Genomic DNA, 16,430 nt, shown 5'->3' on the forward strand with positions numbered 1-16,430 from the left:
ATGATGTCCCAGATGTGCTCAATCGGATTCAGGTCTGGGGAACAGGTGGGCCAGTCCATAGCATCAATGCCTTCCTCTTGCAGGAACTGCTGACACACTCCAGCCACATGAGGTCTAGCATTGTATTGCATTAGGAGGAACCCAGGGCCAAACGCAGCAGCATATGGTCTCACAAGGGGTCTGAGGATCTCATCTCGGTACCTAATGGCAGTTAGTCTACCTCTAGCAAGCACATGGAGGGCTGTGCGGCCCCCCAAAGAAATGCCACCCCACAACATTACTGACCCACCGCCAAGCCGGTCATGCTAGAGGATGTTGCAGGCAGCAGAACGTTCTCTACGGCCTCTCCAGACTCAAGTGCTCATTGTGTCACAAGTGCTCAGTGTGAACCTGCTTTCATCTGTCAAGAGCACAGGGTGCCAGTGGCAAATTTGCCAATATTGGTGTTCTCTGGCAAATGCCAAATGTCCTGCACAGTGTTGGGCTGTAAGCACAACCCCCACCTGTGGACATCAGGCCCTCATACCACCCTCATGGAGTCTGTTCCGGACCGTTTGAGTGGACACATGCACATTTGTGGCCTGCTGGAGGTTATTTTGCAGGGCTCTGGCGGTGCTCCTCCTGCTCCTCCTTGCACAAAGGCGGAGGTAGTGGTCCTGCTGCTGGGTTGTTGCCCTCCTACGGCCTCCTCTACGTCTCCTGATGTACTGGCCTGTCTCCTGGTAGTGCCTCCATGCTCTGGACACTACTCTGACAAACACAGAAAACCTTCTTCCACAGCTCGCATTGATGTGCCATCCTGGATTAGCTGCACTACCTGAGCCACTTGTGTAGGTTGTAGACTCTGTCTCATGCTATCACTAGAGTGAAAGCACCACCAGCATTCAAAAGTGACCAGTACATCAGCCAGGAAGCATAGGAACTGAGAAGTGGTCTGTGGTCACCATTTGCGGAACCGTTCCTTTATTGGGGGTGTCTTGCTAATTGCCTATAATTTCCACCTGTTGTCTGTTCCATTTTCACAACAGCATGTGAAATTGATTGTCAATCAGTGTTGCTTCCTGAGTGGACAGTGTGATTTCAGAGAAGTGTGATTGACTTGAAGTTACATTGTGTTGTTCAATGTGGATAAATGTAAAGTTATGCATCTGGGTACTAATAACTAGTGTTGCTCCTGAATATTTGCAATGTAAATTTTATTCGCGAATATCGCATATTCGTGAATTTCATGCGTCGTATGTCTTGGGGGATTAAACTGGCAGAGTCACTGGTAGAAAAGGATCTGGGTGTACTTGTAGATCACAGACTTCAGAATAGCATGCAATGTCAGGCTGCTGCTTCCAAGGCCGGCAGGATATTGTCATGTATAAAAAGAGGCATGGACTCAAGGGACAGGGACATAATACTCCCCCTTTATAAAGCATTGGTACGGCCTCACCTGGAATATGCTGTTCAGTTTTGGGCACCAGTCCATAAAAGGGACACTGTGGAGCTGGAAAGGGTGCAGAGACGCGCGACTAAACTAATATGGTGCATGAAACATCTTAGCTACGAGGAGCAATTAAAGGAGGTACAATTGTTTAGTCTTGAGAAGAGACATTTAACCCCTTAAGGGCTCAGCCCATTTTGGCCTTAAGGACTCAGACAATAACATTTTTACGTTTTCGTTTTTTCCTCCTTGCCTTCTAAAAATCCTAACTCTTTTATATTTTCATCACCAGACTAGTATGAGGGTTTGTTTTTTGCATGACCAGTTGTTCTTTGTAATGACATCACTCATTATATCATAAAATGTTTGGCGCAACCAAAAAATACTATTTTTGTGGGGAAATTAAAAAGAAAAACGCAATTTTGCTAATTTTGGAAGGTTTCGTTTTCACGCCGTACAATTTATGGTAAAAATGACGTGTGTTCTTTATTCTGAGGGTCAATACGATTAAAATGATACCCATTATTACATACTTTTATATTATTGTTGTGCTTAAAAAAAAATCACAAACTTTTTAACCAAATTAGTACGTTTATAATCCCTTTATTTTGATGACCTATAACTTTTTCATTTTTCCGTATAAGTGGCGGTATGAAGGCTCATTTTTTGCTTCATGATCTTTACTTTTTTTTATACCACATTTGCATATAAAAAACTAATACATTTTTTTAATAATTTTTTTTAAATAAAATGTATTAAAAAAAAAGTAGCAATTTTTTTATTTATTTTTTATTTTTACGTTCACGCCGTTCACCGTACGGGATCATTAACATTTTATTTTAATAGTTCGGACATTTACGCACGCAGCGATACCAAATATGTCTATTAAATTAATTTTTTACGCTTTTTGGTGGTAAAATAGGAAAAAAACGGACGTTTTACTTTTTTATTGGGGGAGGGGATTTTTCACTTTTATTTTACTTTAAATTTTAAATTTTTTTTACATTTTTTTTTACACTTGAATAGTCCCCATAGGGGACTATTCATAGCAATACCATGATTGCTAATACTGATCTGTTCTATGTATAGGACATAGAACAGATCAGTGTTATCAGTTATCTTCTGCTCTAGTCTGCTCGATCTCCAGAGCAGAAGACACCGGGAGCCAGACAGAGGCAGGTGAGGGGACCTCCGTGCCGCGTTCTCAATGATCGGATCACCGCAGCAGCGCTGCGGGCGATCAGATCATTCATTGAAATCGCGTACTGCCGCAGATGCCGGCATCTGAGGGGTTAATGGCGGACGCCCGCGAGATCGCGGGCGTCGGCCATTGCCGGCAGGTCCCTGGCTGCGATCAGCAGCCAGGATCAGCCGCGCATGACCCGGGCATCGCTCCGATGCCCGCGGTTATGCTCAGGATGTAAATGTACGTCCTGGTGCGTTAAGTACCACCGCACCAGGACGTACATTTACGTCCTGCGTCCTCAAGGGGTTAAGGGGGATATGATAAACGTATATAAATATATTAATGGCCCATACAAAAAATATGGAGAAAATCTGTTCCAGGTTAAACCCCCCCAAAGGATGAGGGGGCACTCCCTCCGTCTGGAGAAGAAAAAGTTTAGTCTCAAGGGGCGACACGCCTTCTTTACCATGAGAACTGGGAATTTATGGAACAGTCTACCTCAGGAACTGGTCACAGCAGGAAAAATTAACAGCTTTAAAACAGGATTAGATACAATCCTGGAACAAAATAACATTAATGCTTATGAAGAAATATAAAATCCCATCCCTTCCCCAATATTGCGCCAAACCCCTACCCTTTAATTCCCTTGTTGAACTTGATGGACGTATGTCTTTTTTCAACCGTACTAACTATGTAACTATGTTCCCTTTATTTTTTGAGCAGTGTAAAAGGAGAATGAACACAAAATCCATCAATTCAATCCACACTTTCCAGATATTTGTTAGATGTATAGACACAGATGGTTCTTTATTTCACATCTTCTGGGAGTTCCCTCTCCTCACTACTATTGGAATATGGTTCTCTCTCTGATCTGATATGTCTTCACATAAGGCGGGGTTCACACCACGTTGTCAGCCATACGGGACCGCATACGGCTGGCGGGAGCTAAAATGGGGCGCTCCCGTATCCCTGCCGTAAGCCGCCCGTATGTAATTCATTTTATTGAGCCAACCGGAGTGAAACGCTGACTCCAGTCGGCTCCTTTTTGCCCCATTGGTCCACTGCGGTTTTAGGTCCGGTGGGAAAACTGCATATAGGGCAAAAATGAGCTGACCGGAGTCAGAGTTTCACTCTGGTCGGCTCATTGAAAGGAATTACATACGGGCGGCATACAGCAGGGATACGGGAGAGCCCGGTTTTAGCTCCCCCCAGCCATATGCTGTATGGCTGACAATGTGGTGTGAACCCAGCCTTAACCATTCTCTTAGATCCCCTCCATTTATTTCTTAGGCTATGGTCAGTCGCCAGAATTTCTGCATGGAATTCTGCATGAATTTATAAGCAATACACTTCAATGGGTTTCCTCTGTCCCATTCACACAGCAGAATTTCCTCTGATGAATTTCAACTGCAGAAATTCCATTGAAGTGAATGGGCAAGTATTTTATGCGGAATTTAATGCCAAATGTTCATGCAGAATTCTGTGCAGAAATTCTGCTATGTAAACATAGTCTTAAACTTTCTACTTAGGGTCTGAAGAAAAGCGCACATTCTTATGGCAGCAAAATGCCTAATTGCTCCAATGGAAACAGATAATGCAATCGATCTGCAAACCGAACCTAATTGTAAGGTGTCACTCTAAAGGTTGGTATTACACGGCAGATTTTCTGCACCAAATTCTGCATGAAAATTCTACATGAATTTATAGCTAATTCACTTCAATGAAATTCCTGCAGCAGAAGTGCTGCAGCAGAAATTCGGATCTGTGAATGGGACGGCGGAATCCCGTTGAAATGTATTGGCTATAAATTCATGCAGAATATTTTGCACAATTCTGTGCAGAATTTCTGCCGTGTGAATGTGGCCTAAAGATACTGGGTTTTGTGGCATGTTATATATGCTGAAATATTCTTGTGCATGACACTTTTGTAATGTACTTGGACTAGTGAGCTTGGATCACTATGCCCATAATCCTTTGCGCTATGTATTACTGTTGTCTGATGTATTCTGCTCCGCAAATTCTAGAATTTGTGTGTGAAAAACCAAAGGGATCATCTGTTTCATACCCAAACTAACAATATTTTCAATACCAAGATACTTAACCCCTTAAGGACCCAGCCATTTTACACCTTAGGACCAGAGCGTTTTTTGAACATCTGACCACTGTCACTTTAAACATTAATAACTCTGGAATGCTTTTACATATCATTCCTATTCCAAAGAACAACTCAACTTCAGAAGCTCATACGTACTGAAAGGATTAAGATTTTTTAATAGAAGTAATTTACAAATCTGTTTAACTTTCTGAAGCCAGTTTATATATAAAAAAGTTTTTTCCTGGATAACCCCTTTAAAGGGGAACTCCGGTGGAAACAGGTGGAAAACACATGTTTTCAAATCAACTGGTGCCAGAAAGTTAAACAGATTTGTAAATTTCTTCTATTTCAAAATCTGAAGTCTTCCAGTACTTATCAGCTGCTGTATACTAAATTTATGAAGTTCTTTCAAGTCTGACAACAGTGCTCTCTGCTGACACCTCTGTCCATGTCAGGAACTTTCCAGATTTCCTGACACGGACAGAGGTGTCAGCAGAGAGCATTGTTCTCAGACTTGAAAGAACTTCACACATTTCTGTGTAGTATACAGCAGCTAATAAGTACTAGAAGGGTTAAGAATTTTGAATAGAAGTAATTTACAAATCTGTTTATCTTACTGGCACCATTTGATTTGAATACATTTTTTTCCCACTGGAGTTCCCCTTTAAAGAAAAAGTTTTGCCATATTTGCATTTTTGTCAGAACAATGATTGACTTTCCTAACCATATTTTTGAATCGCCCTTGCTCTTGTAATTTAAGCGCACATTACTATGGTTTTTCAGCCACACTGCTTAAAGAAGTGAAGCACGTTTAGATATGCTGTCTAATTCTTAGACAGCATGAACAAAGAGAAAATCTACAAATTGTCAGACCTATCACAGTGGCCCTTACTGTTTGATACATATGGCACATTTGTAGTCTGTCTGGTCCAAGTTTGCACTGTCTTGTCTAAGTTAGTATATAGAGCAACAGGTGTGGGCACTGTTCACTATGGACCTGAAGCTGTCAACCCCACTCCTGGAATCTTCAGTGCAGTGAGACCAATCTTACACTGCTCAAAATAAATAAATAAAGGGAACACTTAAACTACACAATGTAACTCCAAGTCAATCACACTTCTGTGAAATCACACTGTCCACTCAGGAAGCAACACTGATTGACAATCAGTTTTACATGCTGATGTGCAAATGGAACAGACAACAGGTGGAAATTATAGGCAATTAGCAAGACACCCCCAATAAAGGAGTGGTTCTGCAGGTGGTGATCACAGACCACTTCTCAGTTCCTATGCTTCCTGGCTGCTGTTTTGGTCACTTTTGAATGCAGGTGGTGCTTTCACCCTAGTGGTAGCATGAGACGGAGTCTACAACCCACACAAATGGCTTAGGTAGTGCAGCTCATCCAGGTTGGTACATCAGTACGAGCTGGGGCAAGAAGGTTTACTGTGTCAGTCAGCCTAGTGTCCAGAGCATGGAGGCACTACCAGGAGACAGGCCAATACATCAGGAGGCGTGGAGGAGGCCGTAGGAGGGCAACAATCCAGCTGTAGAACCGCTACTTCTGCCTTTGTGCAAGGAGGAACAGGAGGAGCGTTGCCAGAGCCCTGCAAAATGACCTCCAGCAGGCCACAAATCTGCATGTGTCCACTCAAACGGTCAGAAACAGACTTCATGAGAGTGTTATGAGGGCCCGGCATCCACAGGTGGGGGTTGTGCTTACAGCCCAACACCGTGCAGGACGTTTGGCATTTGCCAGAGAACACCAACATTGGCAAATTCGCGACTGGTGCCCTGTGCTCTTCACAGATGAAAGCAGGTTCACACTGAGCACTTGTGACAGACATAACAGAGTCTGTAGGCGCCATGGAGAACATTCTGCTGCCTGCAACATCCTCCAGCATGATTGGTTTGGCGGTGGGTCAGTAATGGTGTGAGGTGGCATTTCTTTGGGGGACCGCACAGCCATTCATGTGCTTGCCAGAGATAACCTGATTGCCGTTAGATACCGAGATGAGATCCTCAGACCCCTTGTGAGACCATATGCTGGTGCGGTTGGCCATGGGTTCCTCCTAATGCAAGAAAATTGCTAGACCTCATGTGGCTGTAGTGTGTCAGCAGTTCCTGCAAGAGGAAGGCAGACCTGAATCCGATTGAGCACATCTGGGACATCATGTCTAGCTCCATCCACCGCAGACTGTCCAGGAGTTGCTTAGGATGCTTTTAGGTCTGGGAGGACATCACTCAGGCGACCATCTCATCAGGAGCATGCCCAGACGTTGTAGGGAGGTCATGCGGGCATTTGGAGGCCACACACACTACTGAGCCTCATTTTGACTTGTTTTAAGGACATTACATCAAAGTTGGATCAGCTTGTAGTGTGGTTTTCCACTTTGATTTTGAGTGTATCTCCATATCCAGACCTCCATGGGTTGATAAATTTGATTTCCATTGATAATTTTTGTGTGAAGATGAAAGTATTTCATATGATTAGTTCATTCATTCAGACCTAGGATGTATTATCTTAGTGTTCCCTTTATTTTTTTGAGCAGTGTATATTGCAAGGACTTTTGTCAATTCCAGCAAGAAAGAAAAGAAAAGTAATAGACACTCCCATCCGCTGTACTTCATTTACCTTTTTATTGAATAAATCAGCCTGGCAGGTAACAGACTTGCAGGGGCATAGAAAGCAAGCAAAGGCACTGTTCTGTGGTGTGAACAGCACTATGTCTGGACTTAGAGGCCAGATGAAGAGCTTTCCACAACACGAGATGGTGTTATACAATCAAGTGATTTCTCATACAAGCCCCCCAGGGGGACTAAAAAGTATAGACCTCAATAATAAAAAATCAACTTCTTTTTTTTTTTTTTTCTCAAATCAAAAAGTAAACAAAAATTATAAAATAAACATATTTGGAGTTTTTGTGTGGGATATTGTTTAAACTATTAAAATGTTATTGATCCTGCATGATGAATGCCAAAACCAAAATAACAGATGCCAGAACATGTTTTTTTTGTGTCAGATCACATCCCAGATAAATTGAATAAAAAGTTATGAAAAAGTCCTACCTATCTTAAAATGGTACTGATAAAATCTACAGATCCTGGCAAAATAAGACCACTGCAATGCTACTGGTTGCCAACCGCCAGCGTACCACGTGACCCTGTGTCCTGGTTCGTACCAGCGCCGTGCGATGTTCTCTGTTCAATGTGCCTGCTGTATTTCCTGATCTTCCTGCTCTGGTGTGTGTCATGTTGCAGATTCCACTCTGTCCACTAGAGGCTGCGTGAGTTTTATAGAGCCAGAGTGCACTCCCTAATGCATACTCCTCCAATATCAGCCAGGAATTCCCTATATAAGTCTGCCATACCTGCTGTTCAAGGCCAAAGCAAGGTTGCATTGTGGTTGTGTATTCTGCATTGTTAAGTCTCTGAAACCTGCCTGTCTGCTGATCATGTGTTCCTGACCCCTGCCTGTATTCTGGACTTTACCTTTGCCTCATCTCTTGGACTCTGACCCCCATCTTCTGTGTATGATTTTGGACTGTTTACCAGGATCTTGGTTGGCTGTTCTCACAGCTTCATCTGTTTATCTCTGCTATGTCTGAAGCTGTCTATAGTGTCAGTTTGCCCCAATCTGCCTGCCTGGCTGGTTGCCGCTTGTGGCGCAGTGGGTTCACATCTGTGGGGCTACACCCAGCTCTGCAGGTTGAAAAATTAAAAAGTTATAGCAAATTTTTATTCTTTAGAATACAGATAGCATGTCTGTTTAACCACACATTAAATGGTGTAATCACAACTCACCCCCCTCCTATTTAATCTCTCAGATACTATTTTATTTTGTTTCGTTTCTCAATATATTTTTATGAAAAAATTAACTATCATTAAAAAGTACAGTTGATCTTAAAAAGGAAAATAAATGATATGGCTCTGTATTTAGACAAAGAGTGACAGCAAGGAGGAAAAATCATAAATGCAAAAATAAAAATTGGCTGTGTCCTAAAGGGCTTACACATATTTAGCCATGTCCTTGTATATCACCATACCGCTTTAAATAGGCCACTCCCATTTTTGCAATAACCCACTATTTGCCTATTATCCTTAGAAGGGCACTCTCAGGTAACATCTCTGAGGGTATATAATGACATTTATTCAGCACTGAATTTTGGATCTATTTAGACTAAAATATCAATATGATCTGGGAATCATCAAGGGGCGAAATAAAAGCCTTTCTAAAAACTTTGTAAAAACTTTGGTCACTCCTTTTATATTCAGTCATTTTTTTGGTCATGGGATAGTGTGGCACCTTCTCTGGCCCAGTCTCCATTTGCCTATGCATGTTACAATTGTTAACAAGGTCTAAATTGTTTAATTGTATGTTCAGGTGCCAGCAGGTTTTATGAGCTGGATGTGGAGTTCTGAAGAAATCTTCTTTATTTTTATTTTATTCATGGATGACACTTATGACTAAAGCAAAAAGTATTGTAGCTGTAAGGTCAGTATGGGAATGTCTAGATAACTTCAGGTATTTCTCCAAGGTGTGTTTTGCAATTTAAGAAGCAATAATAAGTCCTTTTTTTTTACTAAGTGCATTGATATGTGAATTTATTGTTTATAAAAGAAGATGCTATTATGTTACCTATTAGAGGGTTGATGTGATATGTCGATCTACCTAGCATTCCATCATTTAGTATTTTTTTGCTATTGTCACATTTATTCCTAACTGCTGTACAAAAAAAACTGACTGTGATCTTCATTTTTGTGTAGAAATGTCTTCAGGTTATAATGACTCAGGGAAGTATGGAGTCTTTTCTACACTTGCTAATACATACATTCCTAACCATTATAGAGCTATTTTAGTCAGCTTTAGGCTATTTTGTGAGTGACCTCCTCCTAAAAACAAGAATGACAGACTCAATGAAGCAAACGTAGGCTGCAGTGGGTCTTCCTTATATTTTCATTGTTTCGCACACAGGAGAGGGGCTTCCTCTGATTATTGTCAAATTTTATCTTGTGACCCTCCCAGTCTGGTTTAACCTGTTCTGTACATTTTATGTTCGATTTGCACCGGCGAGTCTTGTCACACAATTTTCTGTAGGAGTGCTAGAAACGGAACTGTGCTAACTGTGAGTGGGATCCTACACCATAACTATTCTACTTTTTTATTTTTTCTGATGTTACTCTTAACAGAAACAAATCATTAACCTTCCTTTTGTTCTTATTTCAGCCAAAAAGATGTCTCGGAACAGTTGCTGCTTATCCTGTACTTCTTGCTTAAGGTGCTTTTATAGTTGCTCGTGTAAAAAAGTCAAGAGGGAAATTCCAAACACAGTAAGTCAATAAAATTGTATCTGTTGTAAAGATAAAAGGCTGTTTTAGTTCTAGAAACTTTAATATTTTGTTGGTATCTCAGTAATATTTCTAGAACTGTAATACCACTTCATCATGTTTATTTAAAAGGTATTTAGGAATATTTTAGAGTTGATTTTTACATATTAACTGTTCTCTGTGTGACTGTTAATGTGTTTATTATACATATTCATACTTAGTTTGTGTTTTGTTTTTAACACAATTGATCATTAATTCAATAACATTTGTAACAATTGTTAAATTAAGTCCAAAGAAAACTGGTCATTCATGAGTGTTGGTAAAGTTCCTTTTTTTTGTATGCCCTTGCAACCAAAATAGTTTTGTATAAAAATACTTAAGATACATGATGTATGTCTGAATGCTCAGCAACAGCAGCTTTTTCTCTAAACTATAAAGTAATGATAATAAGAATAACCTTCACTAGAATCAATGATCAATCTTTTTTTTATGTACATGGGCCAATCCTCACTGTTTTTCCTGACTGTACATGAATTTATATACAGTTGGTAACCCTGCCACTTGCATAATAATATCTGTGAATTTTTCATGTGTAAATGGTCGCCATGGAGCATTGTAAAACCAACAGTCATTATATACTTTAACATGTAGAATTAGCCCCCCATATCTCTTCCCTCCGACTCCTTAGTTGTTAGACATGTGTCTACTATGTACAGTGTCTTTGGAATACATTTACTGTAAGATGACAACTTTTGAGAGAGTATTTTTTTTTTTATTTCAGTTTAACGTGTTGCTCATGTTAGTTAACCATAGTGAATACTACTCTAAAAATGACACTGAGATAAATTTACTAATACTGTCTAATACATAGTGTTTGACCTAATACTTAGTCTGGTGCAAATGAGTCTAATTTATCACAATAACTCATACTATTTGATAAATTTGGCACATCTGTAGACAAATATTTTTTTATATTTATACCACCTATTAAGGGGCTTACTTTTGGCTCACAATGTTGTTTTCTAGACCTTGTCACTGTTCCAAAAGACGCATTATTTTCTGAGAAGCCAAACCCCTTGTTAAGTGAGCCACAGAAAGTGTCTAATACATTTCTCCAGCTTTTTTTGCATTATTTGCAATAGAGTTTTGGCGCATATAGAGTTGTAAAATCTGCCCACTGTTTCTAACATTCTGTGCTGATTAAATCTATAACCTATCTTTTATTGGTCCGTGCTTTGTTTTATTTTATTTTATAGAGCTTCCTACATAGACATAAATTGTTAACATTTAAAGGGAATTCTGAGTAAATAGAGGACGGCTTTCTGTTCAGTATCCTCATTGGACACAAGAAACACTTCTAAAAAGTAAAACTTAGCTAAAAGGGGATTCCTTTTTTTCTATTTCTGTCAGCCTGCAGCCACAGCTAGGGGGAGCAGGATTCAAAGCTCAACCTAGTGACTTGGTCTCCAAACTGTTACCCTCAGTTTAGAGACCACTGCCCTAGTGTTTGCAGGTAGATAGAATGTCCACATTTAGCCTTATAGCAATGGAGGCAATCAAAACCTCTGACACTATAAAGCTATATGAAGAAGTTAACCAACACAGAATGTAGGATCAATTTATAATAAGTAGAACAAATGTGCTGCTTTAAGGCGATTGTGCTTTAAGGATTTCTTAATCTGACTGAGATAAAAACTCTTATTAGCCAAAAGGAATTACTCACAATTGAGAAATAAAAACTGAGCTGTGATTGGCTGCTACTGGCAAACCAGTCGGTGTGTTTTAAAACTCAAAACTATGCCTGTATTTACAAGTTAAATAAGCTTCAAATCCTTAAGTATTTTTATTGCCTTTAGGAACATTTTTATGCATGTTTTTGCTTCATGGAACTTTTTTGGCATGTTTTCTGGGTGTTTCCCATGTGGTTTATGCAAACCAGGCTTTTGCTTTGAATTTTTTATATACTAATGTGTTTGTGCCCAATAATCAGAACTTTACAACAGAAATATTACATCCAAAAATATGCATGTTATTTTTTTTCTACTGCCGTCTTAACAGAAATGTATACAAAAATGAGTGTAGCTGCATGGGATTCAAAGACAATCAACCAGGGTAATAAATAAAACAGGAGGACTACAGTACCCTGAAAAAATAACGAAAACTGGAGTGTTAACTAATATCTATGAATAAATATATCAGGGGCAGTACAAAGAATTGTATAATTGTATAATTGTAATGTAATCCATGGAGTAATTCTACCCTTCTCTGGAACAATACTGTGGGGTGATGGGCTGAACTGGATTGGTGCATGACTTTTTTCATTCTTCAAATTATGTTATCGTAAACTATGTGGTAGGTTCTCTTTGAAGTCAATGAAATTTAGTTGGGAAATATTACAGGTGTAATACATTCCCATTGCAAGTGCAGAGAATTTAAGTTCAAACTTTCTAAGAATCCTTAGGGTATCTTAGGGTATGTATACACTAGGGAATTTCCGTGCGGAATCCGCATTAGAATTCCACACAGAAATTCTGCAGCAGCAGAGTACCATTGATATTAATAGGATTCTTCTACATTGTGTGAAATGAATCGCAAACCGACTCCGTATTAGATGAGTATCTGCCCCCTTCCTAATTAGGTGTCAGAATCAGCATATGCAGGATAGAAGAAATCAGACTGACACATTCAGCAAATGATACTTCCTGTATTTGAAGCAATTACAAGGGTTTTTATAATCTTGTAACAATGTGCCGTGTGCAAAGCTATACGTCATGAATAGCTGTCCTCATGATTCGTTTCTTCCATCTGCAGGTGTTTCTTGTCCATCACGTGGTCTTATCATCTTGGGTGTAGATCCTGCTCAGGCACCATCTTGAGACATTCTTTCAAACATGATGGGAGGGGGGAGTGAGTTAGGGAGTGGATGCGGGGGTTATACGTGAGTGGCCATTTTAGCCAGCATATTCTGTAATAGACATTTTACCTCATCCACCACATGTGCACAAAGCAAAATTTCCATAGCAGATGTTTCTGCTGCGGAAATTCCGATTCCAGAGTCTGCAGAAAGAATAGTCATGTCTACTCTTCCTGTGGAGTCCGCATGGAAATGCAATGCTTTCTATGGGACAGTGCATTTCCGAGTGGTCCTAGCGCTGGCATGTTCTGCCGCTGCTCTGCATTCAGTGGAATGTGTGCACGGAGATTTTCTGTGCGGACATTCCATTGTCTGAACCTAGCCTTACCTGCATTGGTAGACAGTATAATTTCCAGGTTTAATCTTTCCTTTCTCACAAATGTTTACACTCCTCTATTCTAGACCCAGAGACAATGACAGTAACTTAGGTTCTGTTCACATAATTTTTATGGTCTTTGCCACAGGTATACTATCAAAACAATATCTCAATGTATACCACAGTGTAGCTATAGGTGTCGGTAGCCCAAATCTGTGAGTATGGTTGACCTGTTTTATGCTGGTGTATGTTTTATTTGAAAAGTAGAAAAGTGTAAACTACACAGTTTTTCTGTTCAAATTAAAATAGCCAAATTTGACAAACTGTATGTCATGCTTAGCTCCTATTTAGAGACAGATATAAAATGTGATTTAGAGAGATTGAAGAACAAGTTTTGCAGCAGAACTAAATAAGTCAAAGGTACATGATTCATGCCCATGGGAAAACCTCTTCAGAGACATCTATGCATTATACTTGAGCAACATACCCTAAAGCAGAATGTAATTTCAGGTTTAGAAGAATGTAACTACTAACCTAAAACCATTTTGTAATATACTTATTACTCGGATACCTTCAAGAAAATTTTCAGAAAAGAAAAAAATTGGCAAGCAGTGCCAAGAGGATACATGCGAGCAGGTTGTGACCATTTTCAGTTGTTTCCTATCTACAGGGCTTGGGCCTTCTCAATAAGTAAATTGAGCAGACCCAAGCCTTATAGATAGGAAATAACTGGAAATGGTCAAAACGTGCTCTGTCCATCTGTGCTGAGATTTGCCACACAGTAAATACTCTACAATTTTAAAGTGGCCTTGATAACAACAAACTAGGGGTGTAAATAAGTCAATGGCTAGATAGATCTATTTACATCAGAACTTCAGAAATACCTTTTTTAACCTCCATTGTCCTTTACAACCAATATGAAACTATAAGCCTTTTTGTTGAAGAGCAGTAGAGGCTCATGTGCCCTGGGGGTGTTTCTCAGCACAACAAGAGCCCCATGTGAAACAGAGTTGGGGTATGCAAGCAAGCTGGGGGGGGGGGGGGGTTGGTGTTAAAGATTTCATAGGTCAGACTTACCCGGACACATGAGCCTCATTTGCATAATAACAAAATGACTGAATTAAACTATGGAGATAAAATAAAAGTAAGTCTGGAATTCTTCTTAGAAGCCCTATCTAGCCATGTGCTTATTTACACCAGCAAATGATGGTCTAGATTGTTTCCCAAATGCAGTCCTTAACCCCTTAAGGACCGGAGGTTTTTCCGTTTTTGCATTTTCGTTTTTTGCTCCTTGCCTTTAAAAAATCATAACTCTTTCAAATTTACACCTAAAAATCCATATGATGGCTTATTTTTTGCGCCACCAATTCTACTTTGTAATGACGTCAGTCATTTTGCCCAAAAATCTATGGTGAAGCGGGAAAAAAAATCATTGTGCGACAAAATTGAAAAAAAAACGCTGTTTTGTAACTTTTGGGGGCTTCCGTTTCTACGTAGTACATTTTTCGGTAAAAATGACACCTGATATGTATTCTGTAGGTCCATACGATTAAAATGATACCCTACTTATATAGGTTTGATTTTGTCGGACTTCTGGAAAAAATCATAACTACATGCAGGAAAATTAATACGTTTAAAATTGTCATCTTCTGACCCCTATAACTTTTTTATTTTTCCGTGTATGGGGCGGTATGAGGGCTCATTTTTTGCGCCGTGATCTGAAGTTTTTAACGGTACCATTTTTGCATTGATAGGACTTATTGATCACTTTTTATTCATTTTTAAATGATATAAAAAGTGACCAAAAATGCACTATTTTGGACTTTGGAATTTTTTTGCGCGCACGCCATTGACCGAGCCGTTTAATTAATGATATATTTTTATAATTCGGACATTTCCGCACGCGGTGATACCACATATGTTTATTTTTATTTTTATTTACACTGTGTTTTTTTTTTTATTGGAAAAGGGGGGTGATTCAAACTTTTAATAGGGGAGGAGTTAAATGATCTTTATTCACTTTTTTTTTTCACTTTTTTTGTGCAGTGTTATAGGTCCCATAGGGACCTATAACACTGCACACACTGATCTTCTATGTTGATCACTGGTTTCTCATAAGAAACCAGTGATCAACGATTCTGCCGGATGACTGCTCATGCCTGGATCTCAGGCACTGAGCAGTCATTCGGCGATCGGACAGCGAGGAGGCAGGAAGGGGCCCTCCCGCTGTCCTGTCAGCTGTTCGGGATGCCGCGATTTCACCGCGGCTATCCCGAACAGCCCACTGAGCTAGCCGGGATGCTTTCGGTTTCACTTTAGACGCGGCGTTCAACTTTGAACGCCGCGTCTAAAGGGTTAATAGCGCGCGGCACAGCGATCAATGCCGCGCGCTATTAGCCACGGGTCCCGGCCGTTGTTAGAGGCCGGGCCCGACCCGCTATGACGCGGGGCCACGCCGTGGCCCCGCGTTATAGATCGGGAGTGGACACATGACGTTCCAGTACGTCATGTGTCCTTAAGGGGTTAAGTACCTCCAATTGGTCATGATTTGAACATATCCCATACAGAGAACACTTGTGGTGATGCCTGAGGCATTGACCATAGTTATATCACCTGTAATAGACTAAGAAAATCCTGAGAATATGACCTGTAGGGGGTAGTTGAGGACTATGCTTGTGAAACACTGCTTGAATTGCAGCCAGAGCACACACATGGCCCTGATAAAGGAGGAGGAATACTGGAGGAAGAAGCTGGTATCAGACGGTAGTGGGATCTCTGCGAATCTGCCCTTCTTTTATTTTGAGCACAGCTTTCGTGTTACTAGGTATTCATCAGCAGTGGGTCTCCAAACCCAACAACCTCAAGCATGACCAGTGTTGGTGCACATACAGCGCAAGCTGTCCTGGAAAAGATCATGCTATTCCTACCATTTGATGTCCTGTTGGAGTCGTCCTCTTTTTTTTTTTTTTTTCAGCTCAGACCACCAGGACTACTTCTTCACCAAAACTCTTATCTTCAGCACCTGCAGGACAAACATCTTAGACTCCGTGACCAGTGACCATCTAAACTTTCCCTAATCCCCCTCCTCATCTGTCCCTGACCCTTACTTACTCTATCCCTGCATTTATTTTGCTTTAAAACCCCCTAAAAATACCTTTTTTCTAT

At 40.4% G+C, this 16,430-nt stretch overlaps 1 protein-coding gene across 10 annotated transcripts in view; it reads left to right on the plus strand.

Annotated features, from left to right (window-relative positions):
- GDPD2 (glycerophosphodiester phosphodiesterase domain containing 2) overlaps positions 1-16,430 on the plus strand; it is a 182,164-nt gene that overhangs the window by 90,474 nt on the left and 75,260 nt on the right. For 9 of the 10 annotated variants that reach the window (XM_056537825.1, XM_056537827.1, XM_056537829.1 and 6 more), the window contains one exon: positions 9,935-10,038. In XM_056537825.1, the coding sequence (XP_056393800.1) occupies positions 9,935-10,038 (104 nt within the window). Of the gene's footprint in view, positions 1-9,693; positions 9,834-9,934; positions 10,039-16,430 lie in introns of those variants that run through there. The other variant, XM_056537830.1, reaches the window with a different exon arrangement.

Source organism: Hyla sarda, chromosome 9, assembly GCF_029499605.1.
Source record: "Hyla sarda isolate aHylSar1 chromosome 9, aHylSar1.hap1, whole genome shotgun sequence".
Lineage (NCBI taxonomy): Eukaryota > Metazoa > Chordata > Amphibia > Anura > Hylidae > Hyla > Hyla sarda.